At 49.2% G+C, this 13,742-nt stretch overlaps 1 protein-coding gene across 1 annotated transcript in view; it reads left to right on the forward strand.

The window, feature by feature from the left end:
• The window catches only part of PDS5A (PDS5 cohesin associated factor A), a 1,342,323-nt gene that overhangs the window by 925,261 nt on the left and 403,320 nt on the right, over nt 1-13,742 (forward strand). The window contains exon 24 of the mRNA XM_078678314.1: nt 8,549-8,672. Within this exon, the coding sequence (XP_078534440.1) occupies nt 8,549-8,672 (124 nt within the window). The remainder of the gene's footprint in view (nt 1-8,548; nt 8,673-13,742) is intronic.

Here is a 13,742-nt window from a genome sequence, read left to right on the forward strand (position 1 = left end):
CTCCAGTATCCGATGCAAGGAGCATTGGGGGACGCGTTTCAGTTGAGTTGGGGAGATCAACTCCTTTACGCGTTTCCTCCCATACCTTTGATTCCTCGGGTTCTGAGGAAGATTCGTCAAGACCGGGCCCAAGTCATATTGGTCGCCCCGGATTGGCCAAGAAGGGTGTGGTATTCGGACCTACTCCACCTCTCCTCTCACCCGCCGCTCCGTCTCCCTCACAGGGCAGACCTCCTCTCTCAGATGGAGGGGCAGGTTCTACACCCCCACCTCCAGACATTACACCTTCATGCTTGGAGATTGAACGGGGCAACTTGAGTTCTTTTTCTCTCCCTCACGAGGTGGTGGATGTCATTCTCTCTGCCAGGCGTGACACCACTAAGTCCATTTACTCCTATAGGTGGTCAAAATTTGTTTCTTGGTGCAGGGAGAGAGATGTTGACCCTTTGAAGGCTCATTTATCTAATATTTTACAATTTGCCCTTTATCTTGCGCAGCAAGGTTTGGCTGTGGCCACGGTCAAGGGGTATCTTTCAGCCTTATCGCCGTTTCTATGTTTGCCGGATCAGCCATCTCTCTTTAAATCTCCGGTGGTTTTAAGATTCTTGAGGGGTCTCATAAATATGTTCCCTCCTACTCCTTTTGTTGTTCCTCATTGGGATTTGAATCTTGTGCTGACCTTCTTAATGGGTTCTCCCTTCGAACCCTTGCACAAGTGTCCATTGAGGCTTCTCTCTTTTAAAACTATCTTCCTCGTTGCGATCACCTCGGCAAGGAGGGTAAGTGAGCTTCAAGCTCTAAGTTCCAAACCCCCATTCCTGACCATTCATGCTGAAAGGATTGTTCTTAGGACCAGGGCTGCTTTTCTGCCTAAGGTGGTGACTCCTTTCCATCTTGGGCAGTCCATTACCCTTCCTACCTTCTATCCTCCCCCTCACCCGTCTAAGGAGGAAGAGAGACTGCATCGCCTGGACCCTAAGAGGGCGGTGTCTTTCTATCTGGACAGGACTAAGGACTTCCGGATGGACGACCAGCTGTTTGTTGGCTTTGCTGGCTGCAAAAAGGGCAGAGCGGTGCACAAGCACACTCTTTCCAGGTGGATAATCCTGTGCATCAAAATCTGCTACTCACTTGCGGGTAAGGACCCTCCTGAGGGTATTAGAGCTCATTCAACTAGAGCAAAGTCTGCAACATCTGCTTTGTCTAGGGGTGTACCTGTTGAGGATATTTGCAGGGCTGCGACTTGGGCCTCCCTCCACACTTTCGCGAAGCATTACTGCTTGGATACCGAGGTGAGGAGGGATGGCCACTTCGCGCGCTCTGTCCTCCAAGATTTCCTGGTGTAGCAGAGTGGACACCCTCCTCCGGGAGTGGGGACTGCTGTGGGAATCTATTCACAAGGTGAGGAATCCACACGGCAGATGTATCTATCAGAAGAACAAGTTACTTACCTTCGGTAACGCTTTTTCTGGTAGATACTATATCTGCCTGTGGATTCCTCACTGACCCACCCGCCTCCCAGTTGTCCACTCTGCTATACCTGGTCTTTCTGTATATATGGTTTATACTATTGTATTGATTTTGTTCTATATGTACTGTGTACATTGTATATTTGCATATTTGCTATCGTTGGTCCGTCCGTGTGCCTCGAAGGCACGGAAAAAAGGGCGGAACTGACGTCATCACGCCGGCGTGGGCCTGATATGGGGTCGGTGACGTCAGACGGAGTCGCGCGCGATACCGTGCTCCTGTGACGTCGCCCACGTCGGCGTACTACGAAGAAAATTTCCGAACGTTGCTGGCGCAAGGGGGATATTCACAAGGTGAGGAATCCACAGGCAGATATAGTATCTACCAGAAAAAGCGTTACCGAAGGTAAGTAACTTGTTCATCACATCCACAGCATACTTCGAGTATCTTCAGTATCCTTCATCCCTTGCATCATGACTACTTCTATAGGAGAGCACTGTAAACGAAAAGAGTGCCTGGAACTGACTGAAGACTGCTTCACCTGCTGAGGTAACCGTTTCAGAGAGCCTTGCTTGTCGTCCCTGACTGGCACACTACTGAAGTTGGTTGCCCGAATGGACTGTAAGGGACCATATTACAAATAGCCCTACATTTGTTTGTGAAACATTTCTAAGGGTCCAATTTTTTGAATTTGCCAATGCTTGTTTGCAGTTGTGTGAAAACGTATTTACTGTACAAATTGAATCAATTTTTATAAATTAGTGTCACATTTCTTTGGTGTCTTGTCGATTTTCTTCTTCACTTTTATTAGTACTGTTTAAACTGCTCTACACCTGTTCCTTATTTATTTGAGTTTTATATAGTGCTAGCTAGACCTTAAGGTATCAGAGTGCTTTACAGGTCGTGTGTACAGATATAATCGAACTAATACAGGGCTTTGTGAGGGTTAACATAGTATATGCAGATAAAATCAAGACAATACAACATTATATAAGTATATCTAGAAGGTATAGTATAATACCATATAGATCAGTGGTGTTAGCGAAAGTTTGGAACACTGAGTGGTTCAAGCGACCGCCTTGAATGATCCTTAGGTGAAATCATGGGTAAAAGGTAAATTAGTTTGGAAGTGCTTTGAAATATTTGTTAAGTAATAGATAATTGAAGTTTCATTTGAAACAAGTATAGAAAGGGTTACACCTATGTTTGTCTGTTCATTTGTGTAAGGCTTGCTGCTCAGAGCCATAGGTACCTAGGGTTGAGTTGAAGGTTTAACAAATGAAACCGAAGGGTCCCAAAGGGGTTAGTTGGTGTATTGCATGATGAGGTCACAACGCCACTTGATATAATACATCCCATTTCCTCACAACTTTTCTCTTTCTACCTCCTTTGTCAGTCCCATGCCCCACTTCTCACGATTCAGTTCTTGGCTCCACAGTGCAGCTCTTCTAACAAGATCTTTTGTGTTTCCAATAAATTTGAAGTGGTTGTATTAAACCCTTTCAAACTTAACTGTTTTGTCCCTCTTTGAGGCATTGACTTGAAAGTTGACAGTCGCATCTTAGCTCAGCATAGAGGAGCATAACTCTCACTTCATTCTACTGACTGTGTATCCTTCTACCGCCAGTGAAGTGCTTGCTTTGCAGGGCACAAGCTACTTATAGTACACAAAGTGCATTGAACCAACTCACTTTTTGACTCTTCAATTCTTTAGCTCATACATACATTGTTTACTGAATGCAATCTTTTTTTTTTTTTTTTTAAATGAAACCGGCACAACCACACTCCTATACAGTACCGAACGATCACCAGTACACCACAGTACCACAAAAAATCCCTACTGCTTAATACCATTCCTGCAACCACCAGTGCCGCTTCCGCTGCTAGTACTTTCACAAATAGCACCAGTACTCCACTAACAGTGCCACCACCAGTACTACTACAAAGCACTGCAAACCCAGCAGGTCTGGCTTTAATGTGCTCTCACATGGAACCATTGTTTATGCAAGCCTCCGTTTGTATACTGTTGCATTAAACCCAAGCCATTTGACTTTGCTAATGTGTGATTTGGTGCTGTTGTAGACCTTCTCTTCATTTCCGTGCTGCTTGAATCCCTGAATTGATGCTGAGAGAGGAAATATCGTGTGTCTGCTGTTTCTTCAGGTTGACACAGTGTTGTCACCGCTAAAGATATTTCGCTGCCACTTGTGTGCTTTAAACAACATTTCGCTTTTGCGTCAGTCTCTGTGATTTGTTCATTGATTTATTTGGTAACAATTGCAAGGCTTATCTGAAAGAAACACGTTAGTTATACATTCCTTACCTTAGAATTACCCCCAGGCATCAGACAGGATCCGGAAAGTTTTTTCGTCAGCAGTACCTCTGCGCGTCGGAAGGTGGCATCGGTCGGCTCTGCGTCCATCGTTGGAGTTGTCGCCGGGATGACATTACAGCTGCTACTTAGACGTCGCTCTCGCGCCTTGACGTCAGTTCTTTTTTTCCGCGCCAGCCAGCGCAGATCCGGGAAGTACCTCCAGCCACTTTTTGACTGGCATTTTTCTTGACTTTTGTCAACTTGATTTTTTGAGTCTTCAACTCCTGGTGCACGAGGAATGAGCGGCTTCAAGGCATGCGGTTCCTGTTACTGACTGATGTCGGTGACGGATCCGCACTGCGTGTGCCTCTTTTGCCTGGAATGCGACCACGACCCCAAGTTGTGCTTCGACTGCTGGTTGATGCCGCTGAAGACTTTGCGAGAGCGCTCCCGAGCAGTCGGCTCCATGCCGTTCGATGTCCAGGTTGCAAGGGAGGTCGAGGGACCGGTCGCGGAGCAATATCATCATTTGTCCAAGTCATCGAAGTCTTCGCACTCTGGGTCGAGTAAGTCGAAGCATAAGAAGTCGTCGAAGAAGCACCATCGCTCTTGGACTTCTCCTCGTCGGTCTTCCAATCCGACTAGGGATGCCGATGGTGCCCCTCCCGCAGCTCCGCGTGCGGAGCCCAAAGAGTCCACTCCGCGTTTCCCTCCCTTTCCGGGACCTGGAGCAACTCCCACCCAACTTTGTACGTTCTATGAGGCGATGCTTGCCATCTTTGGGCGGCCCGGACCCGTTGGTGCACGTTTGGGCCTCACGGAACCAGTTGGAGGGGCCTAGGCCTTCTCCACCGACGGCTCTGCACCGCAGGCCCCCCTTGGATCCAGGACGGTTGACCTCATTACACCTCTGCTGGCGCCACTTCCTCCTGCACCATTACCGCATTCAACAGTCGGAGGGAGCTTCATACACAGTGGTGTTGCGTAGGGCAGCCGAGGCTCTCCATCTCGAACACCCTACCGTGGCAGTCATGACTAACCTCTTGACAGAGGTGCTTCAGCCGTCTGTGAGCTCTTTGGAACCTCTGCTTCTGTTCAATGAAGTCTTTACTAACGTCCTTTTGGGCACTTGGTCCAGGCCCAACACGGGGGCTCCCGTAGACAGGATGATTGCCCGACGCCACCACCCGGCCCTGGGCGACCTCACTTTCCTTTCCCAACACCCCACCCCTGAGAGCTTGGTGGTCCAAGTCTCTACTTCCAATAGTGCTTTCCCTACCGCCCCACCGGAAAGGGAATCCAAGAAGCTGGAGCATCTTGGGAAGAAGATTTTCTCTTCCGCCAGATTGGAACTGCGCTCGGTAAACACCCCATGTCTGTTAGGCCATTATTCCCACTCTGTTTGGAACTCAATTGCGCAGGTGCTGCCTCAGTGTCCAGAACACCTTGATGGACATTCCCTTTGATGGCCATCGCCTTTTAGGAGACAAAGCAGACAATGCTCTAGAGCGTTTCAAGGACTCATGGGCTATGGCCAAGTCCTTGCACCTCTCCACTTGCCCTCCACAGTCTGCTTTTCGCCCCTTTCGTGGCTGCGGAAGGGGTGCCTCGCTACGTCCCGCCCAGAGGAGCCACAGACCGCAGCAAGTTACCCAGCCTTCGCATGGCGGGGACGTGGGAACAACTGTCGTGGTTCCGGGGGCTAGTGGGCAGGCCAGTCCATCAATCCACCCCCCAACCCCCCTCTCTGCAGCTGCCTCCAAACCATCCTAGTCCGACATTTCAGGCCCATCAAACTCCAATGGGTGACAGTATTCGCCATCACCCCCCCACTGGCGCATCATCACGTCGGACAGGTGGGTTTTGCAGATTGTCTGAAGGGGCTACTCCCTCTCCTTCGAGGCTACCCCACCAGATATGCCCCTGCAATACCACTGCTTGTCTGAGGATCACTTGGCACTTCTCCAGCAGGAAGTTACGGCTCTCTTGGCCAAGTGAGCCATCAAGTTCCTGTTCCAGAAGTATGTTGTGGTGGTTATTCCCACTACTTTCTGGTCCCCAAGAAGGACAAGAGCCTGCGTCCTATCTTGGATCTCGGCAACATCAACCACTTCCTCCGGAAGGAGAAGTTCAAGATGTTGACGCTTTCTCAGGTCTTGTCTTCCCTCGACCGGAAGACTGTTTGGTAGCATTGGACTTGCAGGATGCTTATTTTCACATCCCTGTTCTGCTGTCCCACCGACGTTACCTGCAGTTCACAGTAGACCACGAGCATTTTCAGTTAACTGTGCTCCCCTTTGGCCTTACTAGCGCCCCTCGGATGTTCAGGAAAGTGATGGCGGTGGTCGCAGCTCATCTGCGCAGATCAGGGGTTTCAGTCTTACCCTAGCTCGACGACTGGTTGTTGAAGGTAGTCTTCTTCTACCTCCAGACTACGGCCGACCTCCTGCATTCGCTGGGGTTCTCTATCAATGTGCCCAAGTCACACCTGATTCCCTCTCAGAAGCTCCTTCATCGGAGCGGTTCTGAATATGACGCGTTTTTGGGTCTATCAGCGAGATATTCAGGCTATGATTCAGATCTTTCAGCCTCTATCCCGGATTTGTCAGAATGACCCTGAGGCTGCTGGGGCTCATGGCCTCCTGCACAATGCTGGTCGATCATGCCAGGTGGCATATGCATGCTCTGCAGTGGGACCTGAAGTTCCAGTGGGCGCAGCATCAGGGTAATCTGTCTGATTGCGTCCAGATCTCGGAGGGCTCTGCTCGACAATTGCAGTGGTGGCTCACGAACCAGGATTGGGTCAACGGCAGATCCTTCTCCCTTCCCAAACCAGAACTCACAGTGGGGACAAACGTGTCCCTTCTGAGATGGGGCGGCCACATGGGAGAGGCGTAGATCAGAGGCATCTGGTCTCCGGAGGAGTCCGGGCTCCACATCAACATTATGGAGCTTCGTACGATTCGTCTTGCACTAAAAGCATTTCTTCACGCTGTCCGGGGAAGAGAAGTACAGGTGTTCACCGACAACACCACCGCCGTGTGGTACTGCAACAAACAGGGCGGGTGGGGTTGTAGACCCTATGTCAGGAGGCTCTCCGCCTCTGGACATGGCTGGAACATTGGGTCATATCCCTGGTAGTTCGACACCTGGCAGATTCCCTGAACCCCAGGGCAGACGATCTCAGCCACAGGTGCATGATGGATCACAAATGGCGTTTTCACTCGGAGGTGGTGCAAGGTCTCTTTCATCAGTGGGGAGAGCCTTGGTTAGATCTATTCACCATCGAAGAGAATGCGCAATGTCAGCAGTTCTGCATGTAGAAATTTCCAAAGCGGCACTCGCTAGGTGATACTTTTCGACGCGAGTGGAGTTACGGTCTGTTGTACACCTTTCTGCCTATACCTCTGCTGCACAGAGTGCTGAAGAATTTCATGTGCAACCAGGCCCAAGTCATTCTTGTGCCTCCGGATTGGGCATAGAGAGTCTGATATCCAGAGCTGCTCAACATGGCCATCGATCCTACGATCCGACCGCCTCTTCTGGAGGATCTTCTGTTGCAGCAGCAGGGGACGGTCCTCCACCCGAACCTGTCCAGCCTCCACCTCCTTGCATGGAGATTGAGCGGCAGCAGTTGGCGTCATTTGACCTGCCTCCAGAGGTCTGCAATGTCATCTTGGCAGCCAGCCGTCCCTCCACTAAGACGGTATAGGCCTAATGGTGGAACAAATTTGTGGCATGGTGCACAGCAAAGGCTGTGGATCCCCTCTCTGGCCCTCTTTCTGAGGTTCTCTTGTTCCTCCTTTCTTTGGCCCAGCAGAGCTCTTCTCTGGACACTATCAAGGGCTACCTCTCTGCCATCTCTGCCTTCCTTCGGCTTCCAGATCAGCCTTCTCTTTTCAAGTCCCCGGTTGTAAATCGGTTTCTGAAAGGCATAATCACCTCTTTCCTCCTATTCATTTCTTTATGCCTCAGTGGGACTTGAATCTAGTTTTAAACTATTTAAGGTGCACTCCCTATGAGGCACTTCTCAACTGTCCTTTAAGTCTTCTCACGCATAAGACTGCTTTCCTGGTTGTCATCACCTCTGCCAGGAGGGTACGTGAGCTCCAGGCTCTTTCATCTAAGCCTTCTTTCTTGTCCGTCCATCTGGACAAAGTGCTCCTCAGGACTCGTCCATCCTTCTTGCCCAAGGTTGTTGCTGCTTTGCACATCCGGATCCTTCAAAAGAGGAGGAGAGGCTCCACCGTCTGTACCAAAAACGTGCGCTTTCCTTTTATCTGGATCGCATAAAACAGATGACCAGCTCTTTGTTGGGTACTTTAGTTAGTTATAAATTCCTTACCGCCCCACCCATCCTCCCCGTTCTGCGAACTGATTTCTAGGGTTAAGGATATCCCTTCAGGGCCCTAGTTTTGTGCACCAGTTGTCAGTGTCTTGCATGGCTCTGCGTTTCTGATGCGGAAAGTCGTGTACTGAAGTCAGGGCGCAAGGGAGACGTCTAAGTAGCTTCCTCGACATCATCCTAGCGACACAACGCCAATGATAGACGCGGATCCGACCGACGCCACCTTCCGACGTGCAGAGGTACTGCTGATGAAAAAACTTTTTGGATCCAGTCTGACGCCTGGTGGTAATTCTAAGGTAAGGAATCTATAACTAACTAATGTTTCTTACAGATATGTTTACCAAAGGTAAGTAACTTGTTCATTAATACACAAACTAGGCTTGCCTCCATTAAACCACAATTTTGTTTATTTTCAGTAAATCTGAGATGTCTCGTCTGCGGCTTGCTGCTGGAGGTGCAATCATGAAACTTGCTCAGGAACCTTGCTATCATGAAATTATCACACCAGAACAGTTCCAGCTATGTGCATTGGTTATAAATGTAAGTGGATGGAATATATGTGGTATAAAAATATCACTAATTAAATATATATTTATGATGGATACATCTGCCTGTGGATTCCTCAACTTATGAATTAAGCCCATGCACAGCATTCAATAGAAACTTTTCTCCTCAGCTCTCCCACGTTGACCAGGACATCAAAATGGTATGGCTGTACACGTGACTCCGCGTGGTGTCATCAGAGCCATAAGAAGACCTAGTCGATGTGCTGACCTCAGTTCCCTTTTTACCACCCTGTCGATGTGTAATGTTTTTTCCCCAGGGCTCTCCATTTCTGGGAGTTTTTGTTAAACAACGTAATTTCTTTTTTAGCAGCGACTATAGTTACTCGCAGGAAATCTGGTTTGAAGCCATGCAGGGAATGTGGGGGGTCAAATGTCTGTCACGGAGCCCCATGAAGACTGGTGACTTTCGTCGGACAACGACCTTGCGGAGTGTTAATCTTGCACGCGCATAAATCCCAAAGTGCTGAAGGAGAGGGAAGCCAAATTGTTTGTGTCAAAAGCCAAGAAACAAAAAAGGAGTCAAAGATGATCACGGTCCCTCTCCAAGTCGCCGATTCCACATACTTCGAGGCCGCAGAAGAACCAAAAAAAAGGCAATGTCATGGGTCTCGGCGTTATTCCTCGAAGAATGCAGTATTGAGGTCGGTGTCGCTGGTTCCCAGGCGTTATCAGAAGGCTGAAATCTCTCCATCTCTTTCTCCTGAGGTAACTCTGTCTCAGAGAGCGATGACTCCACCGACTTAAAGAGAAGCTATGCCTCCACAGTTGCCGAAGCCCACCACCGCACCTCTGGCTCCAGGGTCTCCGGCGCCACAGATAGAACCGAATGTTCTCCCCCCTCGAGCGACTCAGAGCCTGCTGTGCTGAATATGGGGTATCCTGCCTTCCCAACTCCAGGTACGGATCCATCGTATTTCTTAAATGCAATGTTAGGCTTGTTCCCTAGCGCGGCAAACCCACTGGTGCGCTTGTTGGCCCCATGGGTCCACTGGCATATTCCTTGGAAGGCTTGCCACCTCATTTCCATCAGGGACCTTTATTAATGATGGCTCCAGGCAGCTGGCCTCTCCTGACACCGAGATATTCAACGCCGGTACAATCTCTGGAGTGGCGAATGCCACTGGAAGCATCTTCTCTGGTTCTGAAACGGCGTCTACTCGACTGGCGTCGACTACTGTTCCAGGAGACCTTCCTTCAACGCCGATCCCGAAGTCACAGGCACCGCGTCTGGCGCCACCGATGCCTGTACCGAGGATTTGGTCTCGGAGAGAGTTGCAGAGATTGATAGAAGAGGAAGAATATCAAGAGGAGAATGGAGAGGATGAAGAAGGGGAGATTGTTGATTCTGATCTGGTTTTTGAAGGTCTTCAGGAGGCTGGTGGCTTGGATACCTCTCCTGAATGGGAGCTCTCATCTCCGTAAGGTCTCCCAACGCAGGAGGTGACCTCTCATCATGCTGTAAAGAGAAAGGCTGTGAATCTGCTGGAATTGCCTCTTTCCACAGCAGAATTAAAGTCTAAATCTTGACTGAGGTGCTCCATTCTCCTCCTCCTATCTCAGAGACTTTACTGCATTTTACTGAGGCTGTGACTGAGCCCATCTTTGATGTATGGCAGAAGCCTATGACGGCTCCAGCGGTGTCCTGGTCTTTGTCAAGGAGGTACAAGGTGGCTCCGGGGATCCTACTTTTCTGTCCACTCATCCATAACCAGAAAGTTTGGTCATCCAGGCTTTGTGCTCCTCAAAGCAGTCTGCAGGGTCATTCCTATCTACACCTGCATAGGGAAGCGAAACTCTATGGAGCAACGTGCAAGAAAAAGTATTCTCGTCAGGCAGTATGGATCTTAAATCAACAAATGCGATGTGCCTTTTGGGACGATACATTACAGGGCATTATTCAGAGGTGTTAAACGGATGACCTGGCTCCGGTCTGTCACGTCATAAAGTCTGGTCTGGACACTGCTGACTCAGTTGCCAGGGCGATGGGATCATCTGTGGCTACCAGGATGCACGCTTGGTTACAGGGTTCAGATTTCTCCCTTGATGTCCAAGCCACCTTGATAAATCTGCGGTTCCATGGTTCGCGACTGTTTGGGGCAAAAGCGTACTCGGCGCTGCAGCGCTTTCAAGACCGTAGAGCCATGGCAAGGTCTTTGGGTCTCAAGTCTCAGTCCAGGGGCTTTGGATATCGCAAGTTTTGTGGATATCGGTGGAACTTGTCCTTTCGTGCCAGGCAGCAGCAACAATCCCCGGTACAGGTCTTACTGGGGAAAAGGCAGAGGTTGTCTGTGGGGTGCAGCACACCAACAAGTCTCCTCCTCCTAGTCTGTCCCTCCAACTGGTACGGCAGGGAAGCAGCCTAGAGCATTCTTATTCTTTGGGAGGTCGGGTGTCCCATTTTCTAGAACATTGGAGGTCTGTTACTACAGATCTCTGGGTGTTGAACATCGTAGAGAATGGGCACACCCTACCCTTCCAGGAATTCCCTCCTCCTTTCTCTCCCCGCCAGGGTTCATGCTTAGAAGAGCATCTTCTGCTTCTCCAGCAGGAGGTTCTGTCATTACTGCAAAAAGGTGCGATCAAGGTAGTTCGGGAGTAGGAAAGGGGTCAAGGATGCTACTCCTGGTACTTCTTGATCCCCAAGAAGGATGGTCGGTTGAGGTTGATCCTAGACCTCAGGGTTTTTAATTTTTACCTCAAACAGAAGAAATTTAAGATGTTGACCCTGGCTCAGGTTCTTCTTGCGCTGCAGAAGATAGACTGGGTGATGTTGATCAATTTACAGGATGTGTATTTTCACATACCCCTCCTGAAGTCGTATCGGAAGTATCTTCATTTCACTACCAGTTTGCGGTTCGTCCATTTGGCCTTACTTCTGCACCTTGAGTCTTTTCGAAGTTGATGGCAGTGGTGGCAGCACATCTCAGAAGGCCGGGGGTTCCTGTCTTCCCCTTTCTGGATGACTGGCTGCTCAAAGCAAAGTTTCCAGAGATGTTGCTGTATCACTTGCGGGTGACAACACAACCATTCGACTTGGGGTTTTCAATAAATATACCCAAACCTCACTTGGTGCCCTCTCAGTTCAACCTGTTCATAGGGGCAGTACTGGATACTACTGAGTCGTGCCTTCCCTCCTAAACAGAGGATTCAAGACATACAGGCTATGATTAAATTTTTTCCGAATGGAGCAGCCGTTCCAATCCTGAAGGTCTTGCGCCTGCTTGGTCTGTACGCTTCCTGCATACTGTTGGTCAACCATGCATGCTGGCATATGTTAGCCCTCCAGTGGTGCTTCTGCAGGGAGTGGTTTCAACACAATGGAAATCTCGAAGAGTTAGGCAGTATATTCAGAGACCGCAGCGGAGCTGCTATGTTGGAGTGTTTCAGGCAACCTGTCTCAAGGGAAGCCATTTCAACCTCCTTCTCCATTGGCCACAGTGGATCTGGAATTGCTGGTGATACATTTGGCTCTCAAGGCCTTTCTTCCCTCTCTTCACAGTCAATCGGTTCAGGTCCTGACGGACATCATTACCGTAATGTGGGACATCAACAAACAGGGAGGAGTAAGGTTGTATCTTCTTTCCAGAGAGACTCTGGTTCTTGGCTCAAAACCATCAGATTTACGTGATCGTAAATCAAGCCAGAGAACTGAACGTGCGCATGGACAATCTCCGTCGGCCGTATTCGAGTGGTGTCTCCATCCACAGGTGGTCCATTTTCAGGAAGTGGGGGTTTCCTCGATTGGACCGGTTTGCAACTCACAAGAACGCGTGTTGCCCGTCACTCTGCACTCTCCAGTATCCGACGCGGATGACATTGAAGTACGTGCTTCAGTTAGATTGAGGCTCACAGATTCTTTACTCGTTTTGGGCTCACAGCTTCTTTACACGTTTCCTCCCCTACCCTTGATTCCTCGAGTTCTAAGGAAGATTCGTAAAGACTGGTCCCCCCGGATTGGCTAAGAAGGGTGTGGTACACAGACTTTATTTACCACTCGTCGCACCCACCACTTTGTCTCCCTCTCAGGGCAGACCTTCTCTCTGAGTGGCAGGGGCAGGTACTACACCTCCAGAGCCTGCATCTTTATGCCTGGAGATTGAACAGTGCAACCTGAGCTCTTTCTCTCTCCCACTGGATTTGGTAGATGTTATTTTTTCGGCCAGGAGACACTCCACCAAATCTGTCTATTCTGGTAGGTGAGCAAAGTTAGTTAAATGGTGTGGAGAGAGATCCATTGATCCTTTGCAGGCCCATTTGTCTGATATTCTGAGTTTCTCTCTTTCCCTAGCACAACAGGGTTGTGCAGTAGCTACTTGTACAGGCTACTTATCTGCTTTTTTCGGTTTACCAGATCAACCCTCATTGTTTAAATCTCCCATAGTTGAGATTCCTTAAAGGTCTCAGAAAAAGGTTTCCTCCCATTCATTTTATCATGCCTCTGTGGGATTTAAATTTGTTGCTCACTTTCTTGATGGGTTCACAATTTGAACCATTACAGAATTGTTTCTCAAGGTTGCTAACATTTAAAACGATGTTTTTGGTTGCAATCACTTCAGCTAGGAGGATGAGTGAGTTGCAAGCTCTTAGCTACAAGCCTCCTTTTACATCATTCCATGCAGATAAGAGGGTTCTCAGGACCTGAGCTGCTTTCCTGCCTAAGGTGGTCACTCCTTTCCACTTAGGGCAGTCCGTCACCTTACCGACTTCCTACCCTCCCTCCTCACCCTTCAAAGGAGGAGAAAAGACTTCATCTCCTGGACCTTAAAAGGGCAGTCCTCTTCTACCTGGACAGGACCAGGGACTTTAGGTTGGACGACCAACTCTTCATCAGATATGTGGGCAAAATGAAGAGCAAGGCTGTCCACAACAGAACGCTGTCCAGGTGAATCATCTTCTGTATCGTTTGCATACCTTGGTCCCTTATTGTATAACCATCCGGAGTGAAACGGTCTATACGCGATTTCGTAAATCCCTCAAGACCTGGCTTTTCTACCAGTAATTAATTAAGCTGCCACTTCTTCTGGTGTCTGTCGGCGCAGGGAAA

The sequence above is a fragment of the Lissotriton helveticus genome, chromosome 2_2 (genome assembly GCF_964261635.1).
Source record: "Lissotriton helveticus chromosome 2_2, aLisHel1.1, whole genome shotgun sequence".
Taxonomy (NCBI): domain Eukaryota; kingdom Metazoa; phylum Chordata; class Amphibia; order Caudata; family Salamandridae; genus Lissotriton; species Lissotriton helveticus.